The sequence below is a fragment of the Cynocephalus volans genome, chromosome 12 (assembly GCF_027409185.1).
Source record: "Cynocephalus volans isolate mCynVol1 chromosome 12, mCynVol1.pri, whole genome shotgun sequence".
Lineage (NCBI taxonomy): Eukaryota > Metazoa > Chordata > Mammalia > Dermoptera > Cynocephalidae > Cynocephalus > Cynocephalus volans.
In genome coordinates, this window is record NC_084471.1 from 44,859,913 (window position 1) to 44,877,991 (window position 18,079).

At 33.2% G+C, this 18,079-nt stretch overlaps 1 protein-coding gene across 2 annotated transcripts in view; it reads right to left on the bottom strand.

Annotated features, from left to right (window-relative positions):
- Window positions 1-18,079, bottom strand: part of ZDHHC17 (zinc finger DHHC-type palmitoyltransferase 17) — a 117,701-nt gene that overhangs the window by 22,363 nt on the left and 77,259 nt on the right. Inside the window, exons 11-17 of one of the 2 annotated variants that reach the window (XM_063075665.1) lie at window positions 15,500-15,622; window positions 14,600-14,662; window positions 11,688-11,781; window positions 10,763-10,846; window positions 9,320-9,477; window positions 8,614-8,708; window positions 4,868-7,631 (exon numbers count right to left, since the gene is read on the bottom strand). In XM_063075665.1, coding sequence (XP_062931735.1) covers window positions 7,493-7,631; window positions 8,614-8,708; window positions 9,320-9,477; window positions 10,763-10,846; window positions 11,688-11,781; window positions 14,600-14,662; window positions 15,500-15,622 — 756 coding nt within the window. In that variant the 3' untranslated portion in view covers window positions 4,868-7,492. Of the gene's footprint in view, window positions 1-4,867; window positions 7,632-8,613; window positions 8,709-9,319; window positions 9,478-10,762; window positions 10,847-11,687; window positions 11,782-14,599; window positions 14,663-15,499; window positions 15,623-18,079 lie in introns of those variants that run through there. The other variant, XM_063075666.1, reaches the window with a different exon arrangement.

The window sequence follows — 18,079 nt, forward strand, 5'->3', positions numbered from 1 at the left end:
TGGGTCCATACTTCCATTTTATTTAAGAGAATCAACCCCATTACCCAGGTGACTCACTAGGTTAATGTTTGCATTACAGGTGTTGAAAAGGATCTCTCTCTTTTAAGCTGGCAAGTATGCCTCAAGAGTAAGGGCTGCTAGACAACAGGCCTCATCATTCCAGCTTCTCAGAGCTGTGTTCAATGGTGCAGCATCTCCTTCCTTCCTGCCCCACTATAGCCTGTGGTTATTCTTCTCTTTTGGAGCAGTTTCCCAAAGTATGGCTCATAGACAACGTGCATTAGAATCAACTGTGGGTATTAAAAGGCAGATTCCTAGGCCCCCCTTCAGCTCCATAGGAGGAGAATCTCTAGGGATGGGGCCATAGAAGCCCTTTTAACAAGTTCCTTAGAAAGGCACACTACCTAGGGTGGGCACACTGTTAAAACATTTAAGTTCTTCTGACTTATCTATACTTAAAGATCATTACAAACAAGTACCTACAGACAACTATAAAATCTGACACTTAGCAGGACTCTTTAGACTCTCCACTGTAATTCCGATAGGTGGCAATTTACTAAGTCCTGGAAATGGGTGCTTTTTTCACATTTCAGTTCTGAATAAGTAGCAAAGAATGTTGCCTTGTCTGTACATATTTCAGCTGGCTCAGGTAGAAAAGGAGCATTAGACTGTATGAGGAATGTTTTCATTTATTCCCCCAGAAGCTTTTAGACTCAGTGCAACCTTTTTTTGCTCCAGGGGTAGAAAGTGAAATTGGTCTGTAATGTATATTAGTAAAATTGAACCCGCCTGATCTGTAATATATCTTTTCCAAAGCCCATTTTCACATACTGTAGTGCTTATTTTGAAAAGCTAAAAGTCATATGGTATGTATCAAAAAAAAAATAAGCAGAAACTTAGTGGTATGAAGTTGATTGTGTACTGGGTGGAACAATGCATGCTTACTTTACAGCATATCCTTGAGCAACTTCAGGTGTTTTATAAGACATACCAGTTCCACTATGGGAAGGGAGGAAGTTTTTTAGTTAATTGACAATAAAAGAGATAGGTTGAATTAAAGAAGAGTTACAGAATGAATAACTTCTGATTATGTGGTAGTTTTAAAACATGTCCACAAATTCTTTGACATGGCCATCAAATGACGGTGTCTAATTCCCCTCCCTTTGAATAAAGGCCAACCTCAACAACTCATTTTTAATTAATATAATGGACAACGCTAGGTTAGAAAAGACAATACAGCTTTTGCTTGCTTTTTTCTTTTGGGATGCTTACTCTTGTAATTCAGCTACCATGTTCTGAAAAAGCCCTGACTACCTGGAAAGGTCATATGTAGGCATTACAGCTATGGCCTCAGCTGAGATCTCTCAACAGCCAGTATCTACCATTCACAGGTAAGTGAGTGAGCCTTCAGACGGTCCCAGTCCCCAGTCTTTGGACTATCCCAGCTGATACCAAGTGGAGCAACCTGAGCTATTTCTCTTGAGCTCTGACCAAATTGCAGATCTATGGACAGAAATGTTTAAGCCACTAAATTTTGGGGTGGTTAGGCAGCAACAGATGACCAGAATGCTAAACATAGTAAACTGTTACCCACACAGCCAACATTTCCCGTATCTACCATGTTTCCCAAACTCAACTGGAGAGTTGCTAGTAGACAGTCCAGAGGAAAAATAAGTGAAGCTGCTAGGTACCTGGTAATCTGAAATTTCTGTCTGGTAAAATAAAGCAAGATAGATATCCATTCATAATTAAAATCATTCTTAATTGAGAGCCATCGCAGAACAGCTACTCCAAAACTGAAAAATTAGTTTCTAGTGGTTCTAGGAGAGGAAAAGGGAATTTGGCTTTGTGTCAGACTCTGTTCTGGGAGAAAATAACTTTGGTCATTTAGATGTAAGTGGGTAAGTTAGCCCTAAAGTAACCCAAATGCAATATTAAATTGCTTCCTGGTCAGTAAATACATATTTTTATTTTAAAAATTACCCATTTGGTATATTTTCAGCCCCTTATGTTGGTTCAGTATATTTATGGAGGACTGCTGGCAACTCTAGTTCCACAAATGTCTTCCTGATTAAGTTTAGGGTGTGTTGCAGATATGTTTGTAACTACTTAGATATACAGACCTATCTATACAGAGACATAGATAGGTCCCAGTGATTGACAATGCACATTAGCATATTGAAGCTTTGAAATCCTAGGGTTGAAAAGTCTGTTTTAACTTGAAGAGAGCCTTACACCGAATTACTTATCCACGGAACCACTAACATCTCAGGACATACTGGTCTGGACCACTGGTTCTAAAACTGCTTGATCTTAGGACCCCTTCACATTCTTAAATTATTGAGGATGCCAAAGAGCTTTTATGACATTTGTACCAGTATTTTCCATATTAGAAATTGAAAATTTTTAAAAATGTAATTTATACTTCCACTAACTGCCAAGATAACGGGACCAAATTTACCCTCTCACTGAAAACAAAAGATAAATGACATGAAAAGATTTTCAGGACACAGGGACATTAGGCAACAAAGGACAGTTACGGAAATATCAGTTTTACAGATTACCAAAGCTTACTGCTTTGACAGAGTTTCCAGGCCATAGTGCAAGGAGGGAGAACACAGGGGGAACTGGAAGCAATCCTGAGTTGGTTGGGGAGACAGAACTGAGAGTCCAGAGAGACCAAGGTGGCTAGAGCTGGCAGGACTGGGGAGAGCTGCACAGAGAGAACTCTAGGATATACAGAGCACTGCCCAACCCCCACCTTGCAAGTCTTCAGTGGAGCTCTGATAGAACACGCATGTTGGGTAACACCCAAGGCCAAGGGTAAGGACCTTAGAGGGAATGATGTCTGGTGCACGCTTGGAGCAGGAATAGTACCTGTTCCACCAGCATGACTCCTGGGGCTCTGGATAGAGTACATAGAATGCTCTTTTAACTCAATAATGGAGAATAAGTAGTCCTAAACTGACCACTGTTCTTTTTTTTTTTTTTTTTCATTAAAAGCAAGACCTGAAAGGTTCAAATTTTCCAAGTAACTTAACTACATCCCAGAACAATGCTCAAGAATCTCTATAGGAATACAAAAATATACAGGACCCAATTCACAGTGTTTGGCATCCAATCAAAAATTACCAAGCATACAAAGAAGCAGGAAAGTACAACCCATAATAACAGCAAAAATATCTATCAAAACTAACCAGAACTGACATAGATGTGAAAATTTATAGGTAAGGATATTAAAACTGTTATAATTACTACATATTTTCAAAAAGTTAAACAGAGATATAGAAGATATAAAAACAGGTCCAAATCAAACATTGTAGGTGAAAACTATAAAGTGTGAGATGAAAATATACTGAATGGTAATGACAGACTAGACAATGCAGGAAAAAAAAATTAGTGAATTTAAAGATATACAAAGGATCCAAAGTATACACTTGAGAAAAAAGAATTTAAAAAACCAATTGTGGATCAGTGAGGTGTATGACACCCTCAGATGGCCTAATTTATGTGTAACTGGAGTTTCCTGAAAGGAGGAGGAAAAATATTTGAAGAAATAATGGCTGAAAAATTTGCAAACACAATGAAAACTGTAAACCTACAGATCTAAGCAGCAGCACTGGCAGCAACAAAGTCTTTCTGGTGCTTTGAATGGAAACAATCTCTTTCTGAATACTAAAAATAGCGCCATCTATTAAAAATGTTTGTTAATCCTAGTAAATGTCTGATGACATATTTTACTGAAATTTATCTGAGCAAAACATTCATATCCAATTCAAAGGCAAAAGAGTTTTCAAAGAGGTACACCTAGTTTTCTTGAGTGTGTTATTTAGCTGACTTGGATCAAAGGGCACTGAATGTTCCATTTGGAATTACAGATTTTTCTATTTTAAAATTCACATAAATATTTTTGATAAAAAACTCTTATAACAAGCACTTTATGAAACTGAAGTAAGTTTACTTTCTGGCAAGAAGCTAAGATTTGTTCTGGCATGTACCACCTATTTCCAATTATCTACCAGTTTGGCAAAGACTGGGGATAAAGACAAATAGAAGATTTAAAAGAGGAAAGTACTTGACTGGAGTGAAAACTGATGCTCTATTTTACATAGTTGTTCAAAATACTGTTACTTGATCTCTGGGCTCCGGAGGTATTTTTTTAATATCATAAAATAATTATAAACTGAGTATTAGTCCAATCTGAAAATATTCCTGTTTAATACCACTGGCTTCTCAATTAAATTACCAACAACCATGTGAACAAGAAAGGGCTCCTTTATAATTCTTGCTTTTTAAACTCCCAAATAAGAAAGGTTTCTTTTCCATGCCTAAGTTCTCAAGTAATTGAGATCAATGTTTGGTAAGTTTCATTCTGCAATATTTTACTATAGTGTCTGTCTTTAGACATACTTACATTTAAAACTTGGAGATTCATAGTCTCTGAGGATCCTAATTAACTCCATGGAACCCAAAATTCTTAAAGAAAAATTTATTCTCTTTATTAAAAAAAACCACAAAAAACAAAAACATTAATTACACACACACACAGAACTGGACTTTTTTTTTTTTTCTTTTTAAATACTAACACCATGTTTTACTTTTTCAAATTCTCAGTCTTATGCCACTTGACTCCTAGATTACCAGGATATAAATATATAGAATAATCTTTTCTTATCATAGGCATCACCATCACAGTTTCATCAATTTCTTGAAGTGACTTGAGTGAAATCATAAACAAGCACACACTTAAGAGTCAATATTTATTCTGATTAATATTTTACAAAATCTTGACAGATTTAATTTATGTAAGGAGAGCTAATTTATTAAACACTTTACAGGTTTTTCTTTCCACAGAATAACGCAGTAAGTAGCAAAATAATACTTGGCACAGTTATAAATAAAGAGAATATGAAATAAAAATACCCATAGCTTAAGTATAATGATGCTGTTTTATGTCTATTAATATTTCAAATAAATTCCTGGATATAACAAAAATATGAATGAAAAAAACTCCAAAGAAGTAATTCATGTTCAGAGCTGAGAATACAAAGTTTCTATCTGCTACAGGTATTCAATTAAGCTGACATGAGCTATTCCCAGAAGGTTCACCTTCATACAACTTTAAAAGTGGGTTAAGCTGGTTCCACACACAGGACCTACAAAACAATTAGACAGACTCCTGCATAGCTGGCTCTTGACCATCTGATCACTTCTGAGTTATAGATTTCACTGGTACTATGAGATGGTTACTAATAAAGCATTCACATTGTTAATACTTCCCATGTAATTATACATCTAGAGGCATTTTTAATCGTCTTTTTAACTAAAAGACACCTCTTTTACACTGAAAAGAATATTGTACCACAAAGAAAGAACATGGTGACAACATTCTTATCCAAACTGAGAAAACCACCAGTCTTCAATTGTTAATAAAAATGTATTTGATAAAAATTGCAACTGAGTCTTTCATGTGAAGTGGCTTAAAATACAAAAAACTAAAACAAATTCTAGCATCTTATAAATAACTTTGAATTTAAAAATTATCTAAAATTTCCCCCAATTAGTAGTCAAAACTAGCAGAGACATCTGTAAAGTTAACCAGTTTTTACATACTATGACAAAATGGCACAATGCTATTGCCACACCACACCCATCTCTTCCCTTTTCAAAAATAAAGTACATATGCCAATTTTCTAATATTAAAACACGCACATACACTAAGGGGTAATCTTTTTTTGATGTGTGACTTAGGGTCAAAGAAACTACTGTATAAAAATGGTACTTGGAAATACTGAACATCAACTATATACATTTTCACTGCTCCTCTTACTAAGGCAGGGGCGGGTATACCACTAGATTGCTTTAATACCTGTAATCTGCATTTTTACAGGGAATACTAATTTTACCAAGCATCAGACATGCAGTGAACTTGCAGGGTATAATGCCTATTAACAGCCACACTGAACATCACTAGAAGCTCATTAGTTATCTCCCTTTTCTTTTTGGTTCAATAAAATGAAATGAGCAGCTTTAAAAAACATTAACACATACAGACACAAAGAGAAAAGTATTTGATAAATTATTTATATACAGATACACATTCTTTACACTGGTCTAGGATCTGTCATCAGTCTGACCACTCTTCCCCCTCCTCCCTCACCCTACTCCCTCTCACAGGTTCCCACAGGTTGCTCGAACCACAGTTTGCTACAGCACTTAAGAGGACTAAACCAAGTCTTACTCTGTAAACAATATTTATGGAAGCAATGAGTGGTAGCTCACCATGAGGGTGTGGAAATGCTGCAATAAAAATTGATCAGTGCATCACATTTAACAATAAGAAAATCTTCCAAAAATTATTTCAGATAGAATTAACAAATTTCAAAACATAGTGAATGTTGAGAAAACTGAAATAATCTTAGGGATTAAATTCTACTTTCTCATAGGTCATTTTTTAAAACCAGAAAATACCATTAACTTTTCTTTTATTCACATATGCTATGTACAGAGATCATGCTCCATCTTTAGCTAAACTCCATTATTTTGTCTACAATTTATTTTGTTGCCCAGAATTTTAAAATAAGTATATCCACTTACCTCTATTACTGAGAATTTTGCATTAACTTATTTGTTCGGACTTTTCTTGAAAATACCATCTCAACTCTTTTAAAATTGGACTGTCTGCACATCAAATTAAACTCTAATTTATGCTTCATAAATTAGTATCTGCTAGTATACATTCTATGTGATGTATCATGCACTTAGTAGGGTTTTTAAATTTGAACAAAATAACATGACTTACTATACTCATGCAAGTGCTTTATTATCAGAGCATAAAACCTCAGAGCAAGGTTACTACAAATTATTTCACTGAACTAGAAATATATCAGCATTCCAACAGCTGATAGAAAAAAATACTGTTAGCACATTTCTGGTGAACGTTATTTTCCTGTGCCTTTGAAGACACATTACAGTAGACCCCTAATAAAACTACATGATTTCATCACAGTATTTACACGTACATTTTAAAATGTACATAACACTAGTCAATCAATTTAAGAAAATTCTGGAATTAGATGCAATACTCTTAAGTAGACTGCATCATAAAGTTTAGCCATAGACCATAAATTTAGTTTTAGTTAAAATTGAACATTTCTGAACAGTATACCATGTCTGTCAACAAAATAAGTTCACTCTTTTCTTGTGAAAAGTATGAGAACAAAACCAAAAGTTGAGTATGTTGTGAGTTCCCACAGTAAGAACCATTAAAATCCTTTTTACAATCTTTGTTCTCTCAGAAGTGGCAGTGTGTTCTGTCCATGTTTACTTTTGTTAATAAAAGTGTTGAAAAAAAGACTGTAAAATTCACTGTTAGCCCTACACATACAGCATGCTATTGTTCAAAGGATGTGGATTCGAGAGTGAGAGAGACACGGACAGACACAATTTTCAGGCACCACTCAGTAATATGCTTCATCAGATAAAGATGTTGCTACACAAGCTGGTACCCAGATCCTGATATTTGGTCATATTCTATTGTATACTGCCTGGTCCAGTCCACAATAACAGGACGAAAGAGGCCACAGCATCGAAATTCAAAGAAGTCTATAATATTCCTTACACATCCATGGCTAAAAATGACCCCCCAAAAAGAAAAAAAAAATCAATTAGTGCAAATGATTTAATACATGAGTTCAATCTAAGTTTGGTGTTAAATATATATTTTTCTAAACTTAAAAACTCAGGTTACTTGGAAGAAAAAATAATTTATAATTCTACAAAATATATATGCATTCATGTTTCTCCAGAGCTTTGCCACTTTTTTTTTCTCTTTTGCTAATTTAAAGTGTTAAACAATTATATCTTAAAGTTATTCAAATCTGAATTTATTTCATTCCTGTGCCATGAGCAGTTTTTGATAAAAACTTCCTTGACTGCTGGTTCTTTGGCAAAGAGACAAACTACTCCCAAAATTGAGAAAAAAAAGTAAAAGACAAAATAACTACAAGTAGTATGAATTTGGCAGTAGACTAAAAATTTTAAAAAAGAAATATCAAGGACAAGTTCAGGGAATTTTAAGACTTTAATACTACTTTTGGAAAAGCCATCAATTTTACATCTTATATAATTATTGTACTATGTGAGAATTCTTACAACTACCCAACTGACTGACTGTTTTTACTTGAAGGTTTGCTTGCTTTCCAGAAGTATGCAATAATTAATAGCACCACAAAAGCTAGAGGGTAGGTAGTAGCTTGAATAAAACTCAAAATTCTAAATATTTCCTATAATTAGGGCACTACTATTTCTAAGCATCAGACTGAATGCAAATTTTCAAAATATATATATAAAAAGACATATCACAAAGTTATATACAATTGATGTGATGTTATGTTATGCTGTTATGGTGAGCTAACCAATTCTTCTTGTGCAGAAATATCAAATTCAGTAGGATTTATGCTAAATAAAAGAAATAAACTCTATTTCATATCCTACTGTTATACCTAAATAAAACACTTCTCTCTGATGTATTCACTAGACAATTACTGAGTTTGGTTAGTAAGAAAATTTATATAACAAGGGGAAATATTAAATTTATAAATATGTACATACTTGAATGGGCTTTCAATAGATGTTGTTGTGACTTTAAAGTGCTTGTATCTTCTAGCATTCATTCTTTCATTTGTAGTAATACCTAAACATGATATCTAAGAGGGAAGAGAAAGCAAACCATTACTTTTTCTGAATATTTAATATAAAAAACAGTTAATTCTCAAGAGGACTAGGATGAAGAGAAAAATAAAGTCTGCTTTTGGTTTTCTATCAGGACATCATCGAGCTCAATTTGACTCCGTGAAAAGCAGTCAGTTAAATGTGAAAAATATTTTAAAAACAGGTTACTTGACGTTGTGCAAGTGGACTATGTACACAGACAATTTTTCCATCAGCCTCTTACTTAGAATGAGCTTTTAAAAGATCCTTAATTTTTAAAAAAAGACCTTTGAATAAATATTGATATTTGTGGATAATAAAACAACAACATTAAAATGAACATCCAATTGGATGTATTTGATTCAGGAGTAACAAAAATAAAAATTTCTGTTGAGAGAAGTACTGAAAGTCAAAAGTTCCTAGTATGAGAAGAGGAAGGGCAAAAAGGGAGTAGTAGAAAGGAAAAGGAAATTGAAAAATAAAATTAATCCTTGAAAAGCAGGAGTGGTGAGGAAGAGAATACATTATTATCTTTTAAGCAAGGAGGGAATTTTTAAAAGCATTTTCAGTTAGCACTCTAAAGAACAAATAATGCACTTGCACATACCTGGTACATCTGACACATGAGTAATACAGCCACCCACATGAAATGAAAAACACTGTTCAGAAACATCCAAAACATCCAAGGTGAACATGTGGCAATTTGAGTAATATATGTCCAAAATCCATCCTTGGTGTATGTGGTCTCACAGTGGAGTCCCCAGTCTAAAACCAGAACAGAAGTACTCACGTTTACTCAATAATTATCCAAGAACCTCATGTAGGCATTTGTGCTGGCACTACTTAGAAAACATGACCTAACAGTCTAGATTTTATTGATGACATTCAATAGCACATGTTTTTATTTTCTTAAATAACCCCATTATATTAATGAAAAATGTACTAAAGGCAGAAATGGAAAAGCACCAATCTTAAAAAGAAATTACCATATCTTAACAACTGCATACACACAATACTTAAAAGAACGTTTTTTTTAAACAAAGATAGGATAATATATGTGAGTTTTTCGGACGGGTGGGAAGCATATAACATTACAGGATCACCTCGGTGAGGTGACTTTTTCTAACACAAAATCTCCTGCTCTTTGAGAGCTGCTGCCACAAAGGATTACTGTTCTTGGCAAGAAAGTGTTCTCTCTCTGGTGTGTTGGAACAGAAATTAGGTTAAGTTCTTTGACCATATCTTTCTATTAATCTCTGAGATAGTAGCCTCCTTTTGTTCATTAGGGCAATAACACTGGTTATTTTTAATTATTTGTGGGGGTAGGAGGACCAGGAAATTACCCTTCCAAGACTCATTTTTAAGCCAGCATCTGATAACATGTTTATGCTAAACACCACAAAGCCCTGAAGCACAGTAACTAATATCTTCATTTAAACTCTTTCCAGATTGTGTTCTCAAAGCAATGACAACCCATCATTTCCTCTAGAAAGTACTAAACCCATGTGACGAAATAAATGACAACATATTCTTAAAAACGTAACTTCTGATACCTATTAATATTCTCTAATAGGCAATAATTATACCTTACTTTTCAAAATATTTGTATTTCTGTACAAACTTAACTTTAAGTATATTTTCCGAACTGGTAGAAAAGAGGAACCAGCACAATCACTTAATCTATTTACTACCAGAGTAAAGCAAGCACATGACGTGAAAAATGTTGGTGTATTCTACTCAGCAGCTTTTCAAAGCTTATTAAACCAACATGTTTTTTCAGAAGACACAAGTATTAAACTGTAGTTAACTGATCACTGTCTGCTTATACTATATGTTGAACATATTTGATAGCTCTATATCTATTTTTTCCTTTATGTTTCATAAGGTGAGATCTACATCTATTTTTTTCTTTATGTTTTATGAGGTGCCCCAAACCATAACTTTTAGTTAAAAGACTTTTCGTCACTATCATAATTTGTTAATATGGTAAGTATAATCTGAGAATGAAAACATTTATGTTTTAAGAAGGCAAAAAGCTAATTATACTCACAAGAGATACAACCATAAATCATCCAGCAGATCATAAAAAGCAAGAAGAATAGGTAGCCCATAAAATATCTATGATTGCCTGCACCTGAAAAACAACACAGAAGCAATTTTTTTTTTTTAGCTAAGTAAAAACAAATGGTAATACACAGGTGTGATACAATTGGGACAATAATCACATACATTAATTATTTTATAGAATGGTTTTCAAGAAAATAAATGTTCTAATAGAAATCTTGAAGAATGCTTATAATTATACACAAAGATGCGATGACTGCAATGTTGTTCGTTCTGAAGGCAAAAGTGTCCCAAAGAATCAAATAAAACACAATTAATCCTGACCTTTAATATTATTTGCTTTGTGAGGTTTAAAATAACCCTATTTTATCTTTACTTTTATAAACTTTATATCCCAACTTTTCAAAGACTTCTCCCCACCAGAGGTATACAATCTTTGTAATGTTTCCCACTGTCACCTCATAAAATTCCCAGGGCCATTTCTTAGACCAGTTAGTTCATCTCCTCAGACTACACCATTCTTGAATACTAAGGTATGTACAGTTCTTATCTGTCATTCCTCTCTGCCTCTGTACGTAACACTGTTTCAAATTCTTTACTTTCTCTAGTTCAACTAAACAAAACAGCATTATTGGCCTCCTTATTTCATTGTTACTCAAGGGAGAAAGTAGGAAAGAGTAGGCATCAGAAAGAAGCGACACAGAACAGAAGTGATATCAATCTTTTCTAGACACTGATTTTATAAATTTTTCCCTCTCTCTCAACTATGCTGCTGTTTTGTCAACCAGAAGATAATTGGGACTTGAGGGTAGGGGTGCAGGAATGAACTTTCTATTACTTTATTACCGTACTTCATTAGTTACTTAAGGTAACTTAAATGAATATATTTAGAAATTACTAATAAAACTTACCTACACAGTTACCCACCCATGGGCAATGATGATCAAACTTCGCTATACAGCGGTTGCACACACCACAATGTTTGGACCTCACTGGTTTTCGTATCTGTTAATAGGCATGTTAAAGGATTATGAAAGGCACTGTACCTAAAAAAGAAAAGCTAAACATTTACTTTCTCAAAATATAATTATGAATATATAAAACCATTTTTCAACAAGATTATTCCAAGGTTTTCAAATGAATAAATCTCAAACAAAAATCACTTTTGTTTAATGAAATTTCTAACTGCAACAACAAAGGCTAAAAAAAGCCTACTACATAATATAAACTCTTAATGTTGTGATAAATGATACTATATTTAATTCGTATCCCTCAAATTTCTGAATAATAAAAATATCACTCTCCAGGCTTCTAAATGAAGACTCATGATACTGGTTGCTCTTTAATAAAACTGTTCCATTGTAAAAGGAAGGTGAGGATAGAAGTGAATAAAAGTAGCTTTTAAAATCAAAATCATTAATAATATGTAAGCATCTTCCCCAAATTAACAAATCCAGCAAAAAAAAAAAAGTATACACATCTATTTCTCTTTAAGTGCCTCCTGAGACCTCAGATTAAGATACAGCATTTCTTCTGCTGGAATAATTGACCACACTAAGAAAGTAAAACACGCTTAGGAAGTGTAGATAGTCACTATTTCTTGCAAAAAATATAAAATCCATTATTACTTAGCTCTTGAAAGGCAATAAAGAATTCATGTTTATTATGTCTGTTTTAAGTGTTTTGAAATGCTTTCTTATCCTACATTATTCTAAATCAGCCAAGTGAATACAAGAACTCATTGGTGATCTTCAAAGGGCTGGTAGTCCCAATGCTGGATATATGACAAGAGCTAGAGTTATTAACTTCTGCCAGAAACAAAATTTATAATATCCTTCACTGGTGTTTCAACAAAAGCACTACCATTTCTCCACTGGTTTGCACAGGCTACACACTATTTTGAGGTACTACATAGGAGGACTGTGCAGTTCCTACATCTACTAAAAATGATCTGTGGACCAAAGAAAAGGGTAAATTATTCTTCACCACAGATATGACACTAAATCCATTTAGGAGAAAGCAGTAGGATATGTCAAACTACTTCTACCCCCACTTCCAATCCTCAGCTACATTTCCCCTTTGGGCAAAACTAGTCAAAAATCTGAACAACAGTTAAGGGGTGAGTGACTTGGTCTCAAAGTTCCTGAACATAAAAGCCTCCTTGGTTCATTTACAAAGTAACTCATTTTTAGAAAACTCTGATCTACATGTTGTCTATTTATCAAAGTGAAGCATACCCACAGGATAACAACTACCTCTATCAATTTGAATCATTTTATAATAGAATATGCTCTTTACTCTGCAACAAGGAATTATTAATCCAGGAATACATGGTGTATAACAACATAATACATAATGTAATGCTTATGTTATGATGATAAAAAGTCTTGTTCTTGTCATCAGATATTTATTTAACAATGAAACTACTATATGTATTGAGTGACTACATAAATAATTCGTTTGCCATATGCCAAGTACACCAGCACTGCATACTTGACTTTGTGGAACATAATAATATTTCCACAGAACGGCAGCGTATCAAAACATTCTAAACAGGAGCGGGGTTAGTGAGAAATTGCTTACTGGACAAATGATTATGTTTTGTCATGATGAATATGTTAATTATCCTGATTTGATCATCACACATTGTACACAGTGACTGATATTAAACTCTGTACCCCATAAATATGTATAATCAGTTATGTTTAAGAAACAACAAAAAAAATTCTAAACATTAAGAATGTCAGCCTTGTAAATTACCCATTGTAAAGAACGGAAACAGAAACCTTTTTAAAGAATGCCTGAATATATAAAAGAATACAGTCAGTATCCTAAAGTTGCTACCAAAAGTAAAGCTGCATATATTTTGAATATTTAAAATCACAACTGGTCAAAGAACAACTGAAACAACTTAAAGAATTTGTAGAATTAGAGCTTTGTTTCAAAAATTCATTCCATAATCCTAAACTAAGTCAACTATTTTACTATCAACCAAATGTTAGACATTAGTTTACTTGCAGTGCATAACTTAAACGTGTAAAAAAGCATTTAGTTTCATGTATGATTTGGGGATCTTTCAATTTCCACATAGAAAAACATGATTTAACTTCTATGGCAGTCTATAAATTTTTTACAAATACTAATTATAAAAATTAGACAGAAAATAATTAAAACATTAAACGACATTCTATAGAAAATTAATGTCTATAATAATAAAATAAACATGTCAATACTATACCTAACTCCATAAATAAATACTATTTAATTTCATATGTACCTTTGCCTATGACCTGCTTGAAGATAACCAGTTTTAAAATGAGTGATAAAATAGTACTAGAAGTTTTATAAACACTCACACTGACAAAAACTGCTCAAATTGAACTTGTTTAAAGGCCATGTTGTCGTAAAAGTTATAGGTTTTCCCACTGTGACTTTAATTACAAGAATAAATTTTCTTAATATGTAGTTAAGAAGACAATTTACAGGGAAACCATAATAAATCTTTGATTTTAAATACTTTATTACTTAGTTTTTAACTTACTGAGTGACATTTAAAGAGAAAAGAATGAATACAAACGAATGATACCTGTGAATCAGAAGTGTAGTCAATGTCTATCATAAAGAGGAATAAGGACATTGGGAAAGAGACAGCCTTTTGACATCTTTCCTCTTGTACCATGGTCTAAATGGTATTTTGGGGAGGGATGGGGGTGAAAATGTGCTCAGCAAATTCTTCTCCCTGTTCCCCACACCTCACACCCTCTATGCTAAGCCATTGTCAGGAGGAAGAGGAGGGAGAGAAGAACAAAGAAGAAAATACTACCAAACAGGTACTGCAGAATATACTGAGGTCCAGGCTTCCTGTCTCTGCAAGTTCAACTATTGTCTGTGAATGAAAAAAAAAATATTTTATTCAAAACTGAACAATGTTCAACAACTCTTTCCCATCACTATGAATCAATAAACATGATGTTCATCTTTAATTTACCTATGTTTTTAGCTCAAAGTAAGAAATAAACTCTTTTGTTCATGTACTTTTGCTATTTCATTACAGTATGAATTCTGAAGAACATCGGGTAGCAAGCCCTTTGCAGTCCAGAAAAAGGGGGAGTAGACCATTAAGAATTTGCTACCATCTTAATTTATTTTGGACAGGAATAATTTGTCGAGATTTGTTTTGTTTTTAGACTGGATAAAACAGCTGTTAAAATAATCTAAAATACCTCTGCTCTAACTCTACTTATATGACATCTTTAGATTATAAATTCGGTTTCCTAAGTACCTGGGTTTTAGGAAAGGGATTCCCTGAATTGTATATATGAATATTTTAGTTACTGGAATGATATAGCTGTACTATCAACCAGTTTACTGGCCTTTCAGTTTATACAGTCATTCAACAAATATTTACTGTATGCTATTATCTGCAGGAAGTATACAGAGATGTTTGAGATAATGGATTTGCCCTTTAAAGCAATCACAGTAACCTTGTAAAAGAGAAAAACATGAAATAATAAAATGTCACAGAAGTATAACTAACTACAGGCATCACAAGAGCACCATTGGTGAGACTAAATAAAATTTACATGATCTCAACATAGTTTGAAACTTTTTTATATTCTAAAAGTTTCTTCCCTTGTATATCTAATATCTGCTAATATTTATAGCAGATAAATACTGATAATTTGACTGTTAAACACATGTGCCTTAGACTGTATTTTGCTACCTTTTTCTTTTGCTCTTCTGTAGCTTTAATAATCCCTGGATCTGATTTCCAAGATTTTCCAAAATTGTAGAAAAGTGCAACACTATTGGCAAGGAATGGAAGATGGATAAATAAAAAGTTGAGATGTGCCTGAAGTTAAGGAATCTAAAGAAGCAATGACAAATGAGTTACAATTATATGTAAACTTATATAATCCATCAAATTTTACTACAAAAGAAAACACCTACCAAGCAAAAAGATACAAGCTTTTTTAAAAATCAAAATAGATACACTTTCCTATTTTGTAAAGTAGGAATGTAAAAAGTAAAAATGTGACTTCTTTATACACTTTCAATCACATAGGCTTATCTGACACTTAAAACTCAGTGAATGAGTTTTAAAAATTCAGTGAATACATCATTTTAAAATAATCAATACAAAGATATTTCAAAAAGTTCATGTAAAAAATAGAATTAAAAGATAATATAAATCTTTCCATGAACTTTTTGAAGTATCCTAGTGTTTTTGACAAAAAATGAAGGAGTTTCTCATGTTCAGAATTAATAACATATGTTTTATCTATATGCATTATAATCTTTGTATATCTACCAAACACTTCAGATATCATACTCATGTACTTAAAAGATGGCTTTTAATTACAGGAAAGTAAAAAAAGAAAAATTCTCCCCTTTGCCTTTTTTGAACACACTCAAGTTGACCTTAATTTTAGAAAACTTATTTATAAACTTGGTTAAAACAGAATTAGTTTCTATATTCACATTTTTTCTATTTAATGAAAATATAAGAAATGTACTAGGCATTTATAAATATAAGGAAAGAATAAAAAACTACTTTAAATAACACTATGAAAAATAAAAGAATGTTGCTAGAGCAATACATTCCTGAGACATAAAACATGGTATCCTCAAACACCATTTTTGAGATTTAATGTGGAAAAAAATATCACACAAGAATTTGTAAGATTTTTTAACATTATCACATGTACACATTGTTTACATTTCTCATGAAGCACAGACAGAAAAACAATAGCTTCTTGATGAAATCATCCTACTTTAGCTTGGTAAATACCAAAATACTAAACAACCACTTAAAATACAAGAGAAACAAAGGAAGAAGAGAAAGATTAGTTATTAATTATCTTCAATATTCAATTCAATACCTGCAATACTCAAAAGTAATCTCTCTCTTCCTTTTTTCTCCAGTCTCCTATTTCTCTCCAAATTTTACCATCCTCATTTCACAAAATATACTGGTACAGCCAGCAAGAAGTAAAAAAGTTGTCAAATTTTCAGCTGTTCCAACTGCAGCTCCTGAAAAAGCTGCGTAATTGTATATGCAAAAAAATGCCGAACCCTGCCATTATTTTAGGGGGCAGCACCTTTATTTATGACAACTCTAACAGGAAATAGGGTCTTTAGGAGGTAATTAAGGTTAAAAGAGGTCATAAGGGTGGGACCCTAATTCAATAGGGCTGTGGCCTTACAGGAAGAAGAAAAGAGAGATTTCTCTCTCTCTCACTCTCTCGCCAAGTGAGGACACAGCAAGGCAGTTGTCTACAAGCTGGAAAGACAGCCCACACCAGAACCTGACCATGCTGGCACCCTGATCTCAGACTACCTGCCTCCAGAACTGTGAATAAATACACTTCTGTTGTTTCAACCACCCAGTCTATGGTATATTGTTATGAGAGCCCGAGCTAACGAATACACACACCCACACCTTCAGCCCCATTCAACTGGAGGAAAAAAAAAAGTTAAAAGGTTGAGTAGATAATTTTAACAGGTCAAGAAAACTCCTTCAGAAACAGAAGTCCCTGAATACCACTGCATGGTCTTCACTAACTATCAAGAAATACCAGCGCTTGCCATTAATAAGGTGACTTTAGTTAAACTGAGGAGATGGTTAGCAAGGGTTAATTCCACCATCATTCTCTCTCTGTAGCTGGGTAGAATGGAACTGCAGCAGAACTTTTAACAAGATCTTAGGACAGCTAAACCCAGCTTCCTGAGCGAGAACCTACAGTTGAGCTCTCTTTTTTCTCAGGCTATAGGAAAGTGGGTAGAAATTTAGTCAAATTATAAAACTGAAGAGATATTATCCTGGTACCAAACAGGACAGAAAAAAAAACTCAAGAATTAGTCACAAAGCAAAGAACAGTCTGGAAGGAAACATAACCTAAGAACAAATGCAAATTAACCAAAGATGTTTCATAATTAAATTAAAATATGAATCCTATAAAATAAGAGCTGAAAGATGATAAAACAATTAGAACCAGATGAAAAGGCAGAAATAAAAAACTGAGATCAAACAAAAACACATAATATATAAACTATGGATGCATACAGATGAATACAAGGAGAATAAAAAGACTAAGAAAATCACAGTAAATGCAGAGGAAAAAGACAAAAAACAGTAATTAGAGACAAGAGTATGAACACAGATGACAGCCAAAGATAATTCAATATGAGGATAATTTTATTCCTAAAGTACGAAATGCAATAAATAAAAAAGAATTCAGAGATTATAATATAAAAAACTTCAGAAAAATGAAGGAAAAACATTCATTTTTGTATATTATGT